At 42.3% G+C, this 11,814-nt stretch overlaps 1 protein-coding gene and 1 long non-coding RNA gene across 5 annotated transcripts in view; one reads left to right on the top strand and one right to left on the bottom strand.

The window, feature by feature from the left end:
- LOC122543944 overlaps positions 1-7,482 on the top strand; it is a 15,389-nt gene extending 7,907 nt beyond the window's left edge. The window contains exons 3-4 of one of the 3 annotated variants that reach the window (XR_006310194.1): positions 2,325-2,420; positions 6,454-7,482. This is a non-coding gene — a long non-coding RNA (uncharacterized LOC122543944). Of the gene's footprint in view, positions 1-1,815; positions 2,006-2,324; positions 2,589-6,453 lie in introns of those variants that run through there. The other 2 variants (XR_006310193.1, XR_006310192.1) reach the window with 2 other exon arrangements.
- On the bottom strand, positions 2,614-6,460 carry LOC122543936 (gastrula zinc finger protein XlCGF17.1-like). Of its 2 annotated transcripts, XM_043682885.1 has the most exons (3): positions 6,337-6,460; positions 5,928-6,089; positions 2,614-3,852 (listed from the first exon to the last, which is right to left on the bottom strand). In XM_043682885.1, exon 3 carries the CDS (start codon positions 3,775-3,777, stop codon positions 2,614-2,616), a length of 1,164 nt encoding a protein of 387 aa, XP_043538820.1. In that variant the 5' UTR covers positions 3,778-3,852; positions 5,928-6,089; positions 6,337-6,460. The 2 variants fall into 2 exon arrangements, with proteins under 2 accessions (XP_043538820.1, XP_043538822.1); XM_043682887.1 differs by lacking the exon at positions 5,928-6,089.
- Positions 7,483-11,814: the final 4,332 nt, after the last annotated feature.

The raw sequence follows: 11,814 nt of genomic DNA, 5'->3' as shown, positions 1-11,814 counted from the left end.
ATGCACACCTGCTCTTCAAAGGTTTCATTCACTACAAAGTTCATTTCTTCCGTAAAGACAGAAGCAAAAAACTCATTTAGGGCTTCCCCTACCTCCTCAGACTCCACACGCAAATTCCCTATGCTATCCCTATTCATTATGGAAACCTGGCTGTGATTTTGTATGAGCTGAAAATGTGTTGCTGGAAAAGCGCAGCAGGTCAGGCAGCATCCAAGGAACAGGAGAATCGACGTTTCGGGCATAAGCCCTTCTTCAGGAAGAAGCTCTCTTACTTTCTCTCTGTGATTTTGTATGAAGCTTGCACATTATGTATGGAGTTTGCAAACATTACTGTGTAGTGAAGTCAATGTGTCTCCCACAGCAGATTCAAATCCAGTTCTGAAGAAAGGTCACTGGGCTCAAGGGCCTCTTTGCATGCTGTAAAACCCAATGATATGACAATTTTGTCTGAAAAACGTACCTCTGGTTAACATACTATCAAATGAAAAATTAAATGTCAAAAGCAATGTTATTGAGAAATCATGCAACCTTGGCTGGCATGTTCCATGCTGGTGTAGTGGTTGGGATTCAGCACTTTCACCACTGCAGCCAGGATTCGATTCCTGGTTCCTTCTCGAAGCTCAAAAAAAACCATGAATTGCTGACATCAGACACAACAGAATTACTGAGGGTTTCATTTCAACCTGAAAGTATCACATGAAACTGGGAACAAACAGGAGGAAACACCAACATCCTCTGCCTAAGGCTACTCAGCCACAGTACTGCAAAAAAGCACCATGTGTTATTTAAACATACAAGATTCTCAGGGGAAAAGTAAAAGAAAGAACTATGGATCTTAAGATCTAAAACAAAAACAGAAATTGCTGGAGAAACCCAGCAGGTCTGGGAACATCTGGGGGAAGAAAGTCGAGTTAACTTTGTGAGCCTTTTGACTCTTCATCAGGATTTAACAGGTTAGATGCAGAAAGCTTATTTCCCTTTGTGGGAGAATCTATGACCAGAGGGTGTAATCTCAAAACAAGGAGGAGCAATTTAAGACATGTGAAGTAATTTCTTCTCTCAGTGCATAGTGAATCTGTGGAATCATTTACCACAGAAAGCTGTTGAGGCTGGATCATTCATTATGTTCAAGAGTGAATACAGCTTCAGTCCGATATTGTGTCCATCTGAACCATAGAAAGTGATGGGAGTATGAGGTCTGAATCAAAGTAAATCCCCTTCTACAATGCCGACCTCTCCGGTCTTGCTTCATGCCGTTGGCATATAAGGCCAACTTGATGTGAAGGATATTATTGAAAACTTTCTAGCTTTGACAACCTATCACCTTCATCCCCACCCCCCCTAACCTATTATACTCCATGCTACTTTCTCCCCACCCCCACCCTCCTCTAGCTTATCTCTCCACGCTTCAGGCTCTCTGCCTTTATTCCTAATGAAGGGCTTTTGCCCGAAACGTCGATCTTGCTGCTCCTCGGACGCTGGCTGAACTGCTGTGCTCTTCCAGCACCACTAATCCAAAAAGAAATGTCAACATCAAGTGACCTGAAGTCTAAAGGAACATGTAAAGTCTGCTGTGGCTACTGCATGACAGCAACAGCAGCTTATTTGTCTGAAGAATTGAAGGTAAAACACAGACAGCTTAAACACTACAGCTAGATTTTGGGATGAGTAGATTGCTTAGAAAATGCTATTTGAGTCACTGTGAAAATTCTCTCAAAATCTTGTTGCCTGATGATGTTCCTTCAAAACATTCACATGTCAAATTCATCCTAGTATTATTTAATGGTTCAACACTTATAAACAATGTCAATGTAGATCATCAACAGAGCTGCTTTTACCCAGAAGCCTGAAGGCTGCCCCACCCTGCCGCTGCTGCCATCTTGAGGCAGACTCAAATGGTCGTCAAACTGACAGTAACATGAACACGTACAATGCCAACATGTAATCACAGACATATGGTATTGGGCCCGAAGTTTTCAGAATGAAGCACACACGAAATCACCAGGTTAGTTGTGAAAAAATTATTTATTGGTAAAACTTCAAAAGTTTTGTGAGTGGCCAATCTCCGTCACCTTCCTTCTGATTTCTGTGGGGCTCACGTTCTCATAATTTTATATCCACTCCCACTCACTCATTTCCTCCAATCATCTTACTCAAGCAATGGGGTGCTTGTCATTTTAGTGCTCAGTGCTTGAACATTCACTCCATGCTTTCTGCAGTACACAGTTTCTACTTATTATTTTCCACTCAAGTAACTTATGCAACATATATTCAACTGCAGAAATTTTGTTTAAACATAATCAAGGTTTCTTGCAACTGTACAGCTCCCCATCTGAACTGAAAGCTCATTGCCAGAGCATGACTCACACAAGTTGAAGGTGAACCCAGAGGCGACAAGGGAAAGAGAAAGTTCTACAAAGGTAATCGTACTATATCTGAGATATTAACATGTCTAAACACATTACGTGTTTAACACAAAGCCGATTTAGTTGCCTTTCATTCAGGATGGTAACACCAAAAATGATGTTTGAATTTGTTAACATCAGGAGAAAGGAAAGCAATGAACAAGATTCAGTCCTGGAAGTAATTAACAGAAAGATCCAACTCCTAACGTCACTTGTGAACTCGTTGGTGTCTCAGCAGGTTACAAGTCCGAGTGAATCTCTTCCCACACTCTGTGCAGGCAAATGGCCTTTCTCCAGTGTGAACTCGCTGGTGCGCAGTGAGATGGGATGATTGCCTGAACCCAGACCCACAGTGAGAGCATCTGAACGGTCTCTCCTCAGTGTGAACTCGCTGGTGTGCCACAAGGCGACAGGACCGAGTAAATTCCTTCCCACACACGGAGCAGGTGAACGGCTTCTCCCCAGTGTGAATTCGCCGGTGTTCCGTGAGATCAAACGATCGTCTGAATCTGGTCCCACACTGGGAACACGTGAACCATCTCTCCTCAGTATGAACACGTTGATGCGAAGTCAGTTCTCCAGAACTTTTATAGCATTTCCCACAATCCAAACATTTGAAAGGTTTCTCATCAGTGTGAACACGTTGATGGGACATCAGTTCCCCAGAACTTTTAAAGCAATTTCCACAGTCTGAACATTTAAAAGGTTTATCATCAGAGTGAACACGTTGATGGTTCATCAAATCTCTCGAACTTTTAAAGCATTTCCCGCAGTCGGTGCATTTGAAAGGTCTCTCATCAGTGTGAACACGCCGATGGGATATCAGATTGCTGGATGTTTTAAAACATTTCCCACAGTCTAAGCATTCGAAAGGTCTCTCCTCTGTGTGAACTTGTTGATGGTTCATTAGTGCCCTGGGACTTTTGTAGCACTTCCCACAATTTGGGCACTTAAAAGGCCTCTCCTCAGTGTGAATATGTTGATGGCGCATCAGATCCCCAGAACCTTTATAGCACTTCCCACAGTCTGGGCATTGGAAAGGTCTTTCATCACTGTGGACACGTAAATGGGCCATTAAGTTGCTGGAACTTTTATAGCACATTCCACAAACTGGGCATTTAAAAGGTCTCTCCCCAGTGTGAACTCGCTGGTGTTTCAGTAAGATGGATGACCGCGTGAATCCTTTCCCACACTCTGTGCAGGTGAATGGTCTTTCCCCAGTGTGACTACGGCGATGAATTTCCAGCACTGACAAGTAACGGAACCTTTCTCCACAATCTCCACATTTCCATCGTTTCTCTCCACTGTGAATGGTGTTTTTTCCTTCCATGTTCAAAGTCCGTTGCGATTCAGGTTGTGGCAAATGGGGCATATCTGTCCAATCCTGATATAATGATTGGTTTCAGTTTCCTTATTGTAGATGCTCTGTTTGTAACACCCTGTGAAACTGGTTTGAAAAACAGAATAAAGAGAGTGAGACAGAAACATAAAATCACAAAGGCAGGTTATGAAAAGCAGCTCAATGAATCTGGTCAATTGTGGGGCTGGCATGTGATAAAAGTGACAATGAAAGCTACTGGACTGTCACAAATACCCAACTGGTTCACTGATGTCGTTCAGGGAAGGGAACCTGCCTCTGGTCTGGACCTACGGAAGACTCTGCAGGTTTTGAAATTATGCCCTAAATCATTTATGTAAATCAGGAAAGGTAGGATTCCGAACAGCAATTCCTAGGGAACTCCACTATTAACCTTCCTGCAGCCTGAAAGTATCCAGTAATCAGTAATCTCTTTCTCCTGTCAGTCAGTTTCAACTTCAAGTTGCCTCTGGTCTTGTGTTTCCATTAACTTCTAACCTCACTCTCAAACCTATTGCATGACATTTGCTCAAATGCATTTTGGAAGTCCATGTAAAGTACATTAATAACATTAACTGTAACAATGTTCTTTGTTACTACATCAAAAATGTAAGCAAGGTAGCAAAACATATTTTGTCTATAACAAATCTGTATTGGCTTTTCTGAAATACACCAAATTTTGTTCATTTTGTCCTGAATCATTGGTTTTGTAGGCTTCGCCACCACCAAAGTGAACTGACTGACCTGTCATTGTTGAGCTTGTTTCTACTGCCTTTTTGAACAATTCTGCAGGATTTTGTCACCACCCCTGATTCTTAGGGGGACTGATTTGCCTCCTGAACCTCTACACTCATTTCCCTCAGTGTCATCTGATTCTGATGCCTTATCAACATTAACATACAACCTATCTGATGCCTCCTCCTTGTCAACTTTAAACACATGTAGTGCCTCAATTTCTCCCTCTTTCACCATGGCTCTGGTATCATCAAATTCCGTGGCAATCTACATTTTATACCTCAGCTGTCTCTCTGCCTCCAGCTGTAAATCTATTTATCAATTCCTAATTGGCTTCACTTCTCATTTATCATATTTACAATTTATATGCTGACAAGCCTGAATCAATAAGCCTTTTATTTTTCCTTCTTCTTTCTGCTCATCCTTTCTCTTTGCCTCTCTTATTTGCTCATTTAGTTTCCCCTGAACCTTCCAAATTCCTCCTGGTTCTAGTTGAACTGGCAAACTGACATCTGTCACAAGCACTCTTTAGTCATTCATTTGAATTTCTTTATTTTGCCATCTTGTGTGCTTTGGATTTGTTTTCTCTAACATTCTGCTTTGTGCGTGCTGTAATGTATGCCTGCAGCTGACACTTGGTTTTGCTTGGATCTTCTTTGTGTAGACATGCTGACACTAATCCTCCTTCTAATACCATTCTACTTGCTAATATTAAGTGATGAACTAATGAGTCTTTGGCAGAAGAGGAGTACTAAAATAACAGAAGTAACAATAAGATAACAGGTTAAACATTCACGCTTGGTAACAGGCATTAGATTAGATTAGATTCCCTACAGTATGGAAACAGGGCCTTTGGCCCAACAAGTCCACACTGACCATCTGAAGAGTAACCTATCCAGACCTCTTCCCCTATGCTATATTTACCCTGACTAATGCATCTAACACTATGGGCAATTTAGTACGGCCAATTCACCTGACATGCACATCTTTGGATTGCGAGAGGAAACAGGAGCACCCAGAGGAAATGCACGCAGACACAGGGAGAATGTGCAAACTCCACACAGACAGTTGCCTGAGGAGGGAATCAAACTCAGGTCCCTGGCACTTTGAGGCAGCAGTGCTAACCACTGAGCCACTGTGCTGCCATACTAAGTCAGGGCGACATGCGATTGTAACATAGAACAAGTAACTGAACAAGAAACGAGAATCCAACTGGCACTGCTTAGACACAGTCATCTACGTCTCAATTCATTGGACTGTACCAAAGGTTCTGAGTTAATCCTTGAAAGGCACTGTCTTATGCAACAGCAGGAAAATATGTAGCATTACTATGTCAGCAGTAATTCTTCTTTAAAGGCAGATCATTGTTTAGTTTTGCTTCTAATTCATACTCTACAGGTGTTGGCATTTTGCCAATTAATTACTCTTACTTGCAGCTGAAATCTTTGTCCACAGTTGGAAGTATCAAATCTTTTCCTCACAAATGAAACACTTGATGATAATCACATCCTGATGAATTAAGTGACTCTGTCAGATCTAGATTTTACATTTGATTTAGGTTCCCCAGCTGTTGATTCTCTGCTTCCAATATTCTGCAAAATAAAATTTACATTAACTTTGGGGTGAGTTCAGGATAGAAGTTCAGATGAAATAAACATTCCCCTTGAATAAAAACCGTTACTGCAAATGCCAGAAAAATGAGAACAGAAAATGCTGCAGAGACTTTGCAGGTCCAGCAGCAACTGATAAAACTACATCAGAATTAACATTTCAGTCCAGTTACTCGTCTTTGTCATTTGAAAAGTGGAAGCTGTTTCTCAGTCCTTGATATTATCAGACCTGAGATTTCGTGAACTTTCTGTCTGTCTGTCGCTTGACTTGGGTTTGCTGTGTGCTAATGCTCCCCTGCACACCTCCTGTAAAAGGTGTTTATAAATTCCATCCCTGTCAATCCAGGAGAGACATTCACAACATCCTCACTCCTGGCAAGATGACCGCACATGCGCCCTGATGCCCCTTTCTCCCTACAAAGATGGCGGTCGTTACAGGGGGCTTTCGCCGAGAGACGCGACCTCGCTGCCTCCGGCCCGTTCGTTGTCAATGCTGAACCAGAGTGCTTTATTTGGGGTATTATGTTTCCACTGTACATTTATGAAGCCTTCCCGTCCACATGGCCTCCGCCAAGACCCTCGTAAATCTGTTTTTTTTCTCACCGGTTACGGAGCCAATACCGTCACGTTCCTGCAGAGTGAGCCCTCACACGTCGCATGCGTCAACCCGGCTATGTTTTTCGCATGATCCAATCACCGTGGCCACTGCGCTTGCTCGAACCTCTCCAGCCGGAGGACAAGGGGCACACTGTCCCGTCTGGTGACAACATGAGGACGTTGGAAATAGGAACAAGAAGAGTACATTCAGCCCCTCTGATATGAACCACCATTCAACAACATCAGAGATAATCTGCAGCAGGCCTCAATTCCTATTTTCTCCCAGATCCTTATATTACTAAAGTTGGATTTTTTTTGAAGGAAAACAGTCTATTTACTGCCTTTGGAATACTTTCAGTGATCTCGCCTCCACAACTATTTGGTGCAGATAATTCCGGATATTCTCTACTCTCAGTGAGCAAATTCTTCACATCCAACTCAGTGCCACTGTATTTTGTAAACATATTCCTAGTTCAAGATTTGCCCACTTGTGTAAAGATCTTAACATCAATCCTGTCAAGCCCCGCCAGAACCTTGTACTGTTTAAAATAAGATCACCCCTCATTCTTCTAAAATCTAATAAACTATGGTCATCGTTCTTAACCTTCATCGTAGGAATCAATCCCTTTGAATAGCCTCCAATAGCTTGATGTCTTTTTTTGAATTAACGGTCCAAAATTGTACAAATTGTATGTGTGGACTCACTGGAACGCTCTGTTTGTAGCAAGACTTCCTTTTCTAAATCTTCAAACCGTAGTAATAAAGGGAAAAAAATGTTCATTTGTCTTACGACATGTTTAATGTATCTCAATAACCTTTGTCTGTTTTATGCACAAGAACCCTGGTCCCTCTGCACAGCACGTTTCTTTGGAGTTTCTCTTGATTTTAATAATAATCTGCTGTTTGACTCTTCATGCCAAATTGGATGACCTCACACTCCCTCCATTAAACTGCATCTGCCAAGATTTTGCTCACTCACTCCACTTATCTATACCCCCTTACAGATTCCCATGTCCTCATTGCAACATGCTCTCACATTTATATTGTATCATCAGCAAAATTGAACTCATTACACTCTGCCACTTCATCCATGTCTTTATTGTAGAGGTAAATAATTGAGGGCCTAAAACTGATCGTTCTGGCACTCCACAGGTTGCATCTTTTGAACCTGAAAAATGCCCATTTCTGTCTTCTGTTTGTTAAACAATGGTTAGTCCCTGTTCAATTATTACCCAATACCGTGATCTCCTAACTTGTGGAATGACTTATGTATGCCTTCTCATTGAGTGCCTACTAGAAATTCAAATACACATCACCTACATGTCCTTTTATCAATTCTGTTGTCATATCTGCAAAGAACTCCAGCAAACATCTTAAATGTAACTTCCCTTTCAACACAGATGCTAATTTAATTTGGCTGCAATAATCTTTTCAAAATGTCCTGCTATTTCTTCCTTAGCAATGGTCTTTAGTATTTTCCAAATGACAGACACTGGGCTGAGACCATAAGTAATCGGGGCAGATAGATGCTATTTGGTCCATCAGGTCTCCTTCATTTTTCAATTAGATCATGGCTGATTTGATCATTGTCAACTCCACTTTCTTGTCATGATCATTTATTGCCTGAGTGACTAAATATCTGTCTACTTCAGTCTTGAATATACCTAGTCTTGAAAGCCCTCTATTGTAAATAAATAATTCTAGATTTGCTATCCTCTGAAAGAGAAAATTCTCCTCATTTCTGTATTAAATGGATGACCCCCTTCTCTGGGTTTAGGTCCTCTGACCCTTAACTCTGCTGCATGTAAGTCAGAGCAGAACAAATGCTGAAAATGCCAGATGATTGGAGGGTGGCAAATGTTATTCCCTTGTTCAAGAAAAGAAACAGGGATAATCCTGGGAATTGCCGACCAGTCGGTCTTGCATCTGTGGTGTGCAAAGTGGAGAGGATTCTGAGAGACAGGATTTATGATTGCTTGGAAAGCCATAGTTTGATTAGAGATAGTCAACATGGCTTTGTGAGGGGCTGGTCATGCTTCACAAATCTTTTGAATTCTTTGAGGATGTGACAAAAAGTTTTTGATGAAGATAGAGCAATGGATATGGTGTACATGGATTTTAGCAAGGCACTTGATAAGGTTCCCCATGGTAGGCTCATTCAGAAAGTAAGAAGGCATGGGATACAGGGAAGCATGTCTGTCTAGGTATAAAATTAGCTGGTCCTTAGAAGACAGAGGGTAGTGGTAGATGGAAAGTATTCAGCCTGGAGCTCAGTGACCAGTAGTATTCCATGGGGTTCTGTTCTGGGACCTCTGCTCGTTTTGGTTTTTATAAATGACTTGGATGATGAAGTGGAAGGCTGGGTTAGTAAGTTTGCCAATGACACAAATGTTGATGGAGTTGTGGATAGTGTGGAGGGCTGTTGTAGTTTGCAATGGGACATTGACAGGAATGTTGAACTGGGCTGATAAATAGCAGATGGGGTTCAACGTGGAAAAGTGACATGTCATTCACTTTGAAAGGTCAAATTTGAATACATATGGCAGGGTTAAAGGCAGGATTCTTGACAGTGTGGAAGAACAGAGTGATCTTGAAGTCCATGTCCATAGATCCTTCAAGGTTGCCACCAAGGTTGATAGTGTTGTCAAGAAGGCATATGGTGTGTTGGTTTTCACTTGCAGGGGAATTGAGTTTAAGAGCCACAAGGTTATGCCACAGTTCTATAGAGTCCTGGTTAGGCCATACTTGTAATATTGTGTTCAGTTCTGGCTGACTCATTAGAGGAAAGATGTGGAATATTTAGAGAGGGTACGGAGGAGATCTACGAGGATGATGCCTGTACTGGAGGGAATGTCTTATGAAGAAAGTCTGAAGGAGCTAGGGCTTTTCTCATTGGAGTGAAGAAGGATGAGAGATGGCTGAATAGAGATATACAAGACATTGAGAGGCATAGATAGAGTGGGTAGCCAGAGACTTATTCCCTGGCAGAAATGTCTATCACGAGGGGGCATAATTTTCAGGCAATTGGATGAATGTTTAAAGGAAATGTCAGAGGCAGGTTCTTTAGTGCGTGGAATGCACTGCCAGCAGTGGTAGTAGAGTCAAATACATTAGGGACATTTAAGTGTCTCTTGTGTAGGCATGTGGAAGACAGTGCAACGAAGGGTCTGTTGCTTAGTCTGAATGTAGAGTAGGATAGACACCTGCAGAGCATCGAGGGCCAATTGCCCTATACTGTGATGTACTGTTCTATGTTCTAAACAGAACAGAAGGCCCACTATCCGGATTTTTGCATCTTTGGAAACTCTTTGGGAACTGGGATTAGAGGAGAATGAAGGGTGAACTGTCCAAATGAGTAGAGACATTCGAGACACTTTCCCCGTCTTTAAGAGGTTGCGACATTGACTCTGATGTTCTCTGGGACATTAACTGAACTGAGACAGTGAAAGAATTCTCATTCAGGCACATCAGGAATTCAAACCCCACCTTGGCTCCGGGACAATAGGAAAAGTCAGGAACAGACAAAACACTGGCTCAAACAAAGATGGCCCCAGTTGTAGGAGAGCTTGTTCACCATGACATGGATGTGTTTGCGAAGGTGGAATCAGACTAATCCCATGTCTCCGTAAAGATTGTCCCAACCTTTATTTTAGAAATGTAAAACTGATAGAGGACAATTGTCATTCTGGGAGACACAGTCTGAAGCTTGAACTCCCCACGAGCCTGCTTTATGGGATGGTGCAAGCTGCTGCACACCAGTTTTTGTAGCGTGGATTCGACACCACCCAGGTACGACGTTATCGCTTTTTCCACTTGATCAGTTCTCTTTGCTGCACATTTCCATGTTGGAAATGGGGTCAGGAAAACGCTCCCCCAAACATAATTTTTACCTTGCCATTAATCTTGAAGTTTTTATATTGGTTTAAATGACTAATGTAAAGAACTGTGGATGCTGGAAATCGAAAGCAACACCAGAATTTGTTGGAAGAACTCAGGACATCTGGCAGCATGCCATAGAATCCCTACAGGCATAGAATCCCTACAATGTGGAAACAGGCCATTTGGCCCAACAAGTCCACATCAACCCTCCAAAGAGTAACCCACCCAGACTCTTTCCCCTACCCTATTACTCTACATGTACCCCCTAACCTACACAACCCTGAACACTATGGGCAATTTAGTATTCACCTAAATTCACCTAAACAATTCACTTAACCTGCACATTTTTGGATTGTGGGAGGAAGCTGGAGCACCCGGAGGAAATCCACGCAGACACGGGGAGAGTCCACACCATGTGTGGGTGAAAACAGAATACTAATAAAGTTCGAAAGAAGTTCAGAAATGTCAACTCTGTTTCTGTCTCCACAGGCGCTGCCTGATCTATTGAGTTTCTCGAGTAACTTCTGTTCAATTGTAAATGCATGTTAATTTCAAATTTTGTAATGAAACAACGAGGCCTACCAAATACATTTAACCCTTCAGAAATCTGTGAAGTGACCGGATTCAAATAAACCGATGAAAGACTAATTTTTCCTCAGCTTCATAGGGCGAATGTCCCAGAAAAGCAGCCAGTAGCATGTTTCAGTGGTTGTGGCCGAGTGGTTAAAGCGTTAGATTGGAAATCTATTGGAGTTTCCCTGCATAGGCTCGAACCTACTTGAGAGCTGAGGGCAGGAGTGGAGTTTGCCTACCTTTTCTTGTTTCCAAGTCAAGAAAAATATCCAATACAAATAGTGATCAAATCCACTGCCTGTCACGGTGGAGCAGACAGAAACCCTTAGGTGCAGGCTATGTGCCAAGTTCTATGAACAGTCAATTCTTTGCCTTTGGCTGGCACAGAGTTAATGGGCAGAAGAGCCTTTTTCTGTGCTGTACATCAGTTGCAGTCAGCTCAGTTTGTGAAGTTACAAAAATACACCCAAGGCAAGAAGGAGTTGAACGGACGCTCCCCTGATCTGTCTGACCGGCATGTATTCCATTGGAACATTGTGACTGGAGATAACTGGCACTGTGCACGTTCCTAGGAGCAGTATCTGGGAGAATCAGGAAGATGAGACCCTGTTGTCTCTTTTCCAGCCGTGTACAAACCGATCGCTTCTCAGTACCTTGC

This window comes from Chiloscyllium plagiosum, chromosome 45, assembly GCF_004010195.1.
Source record: "Chiloscyllium plagiosum isolate BGI_BamShark_2017 chromosome 45, ASM401019v2, whole genome shotgun sequence".
Lineage (NCBI taxonomy): Eukaryota > Metazoa > Chordata > Chondrichthyes > Orectolobiformes > Hemiscylliidae > Chiloscyllium > Chiloscyllium plagiosum.
The sequence above is the reverse complement of the archived record's forward strand: the minus strand, read 5'-3'. Positions and strand labels throughout refer to the sequence as shown.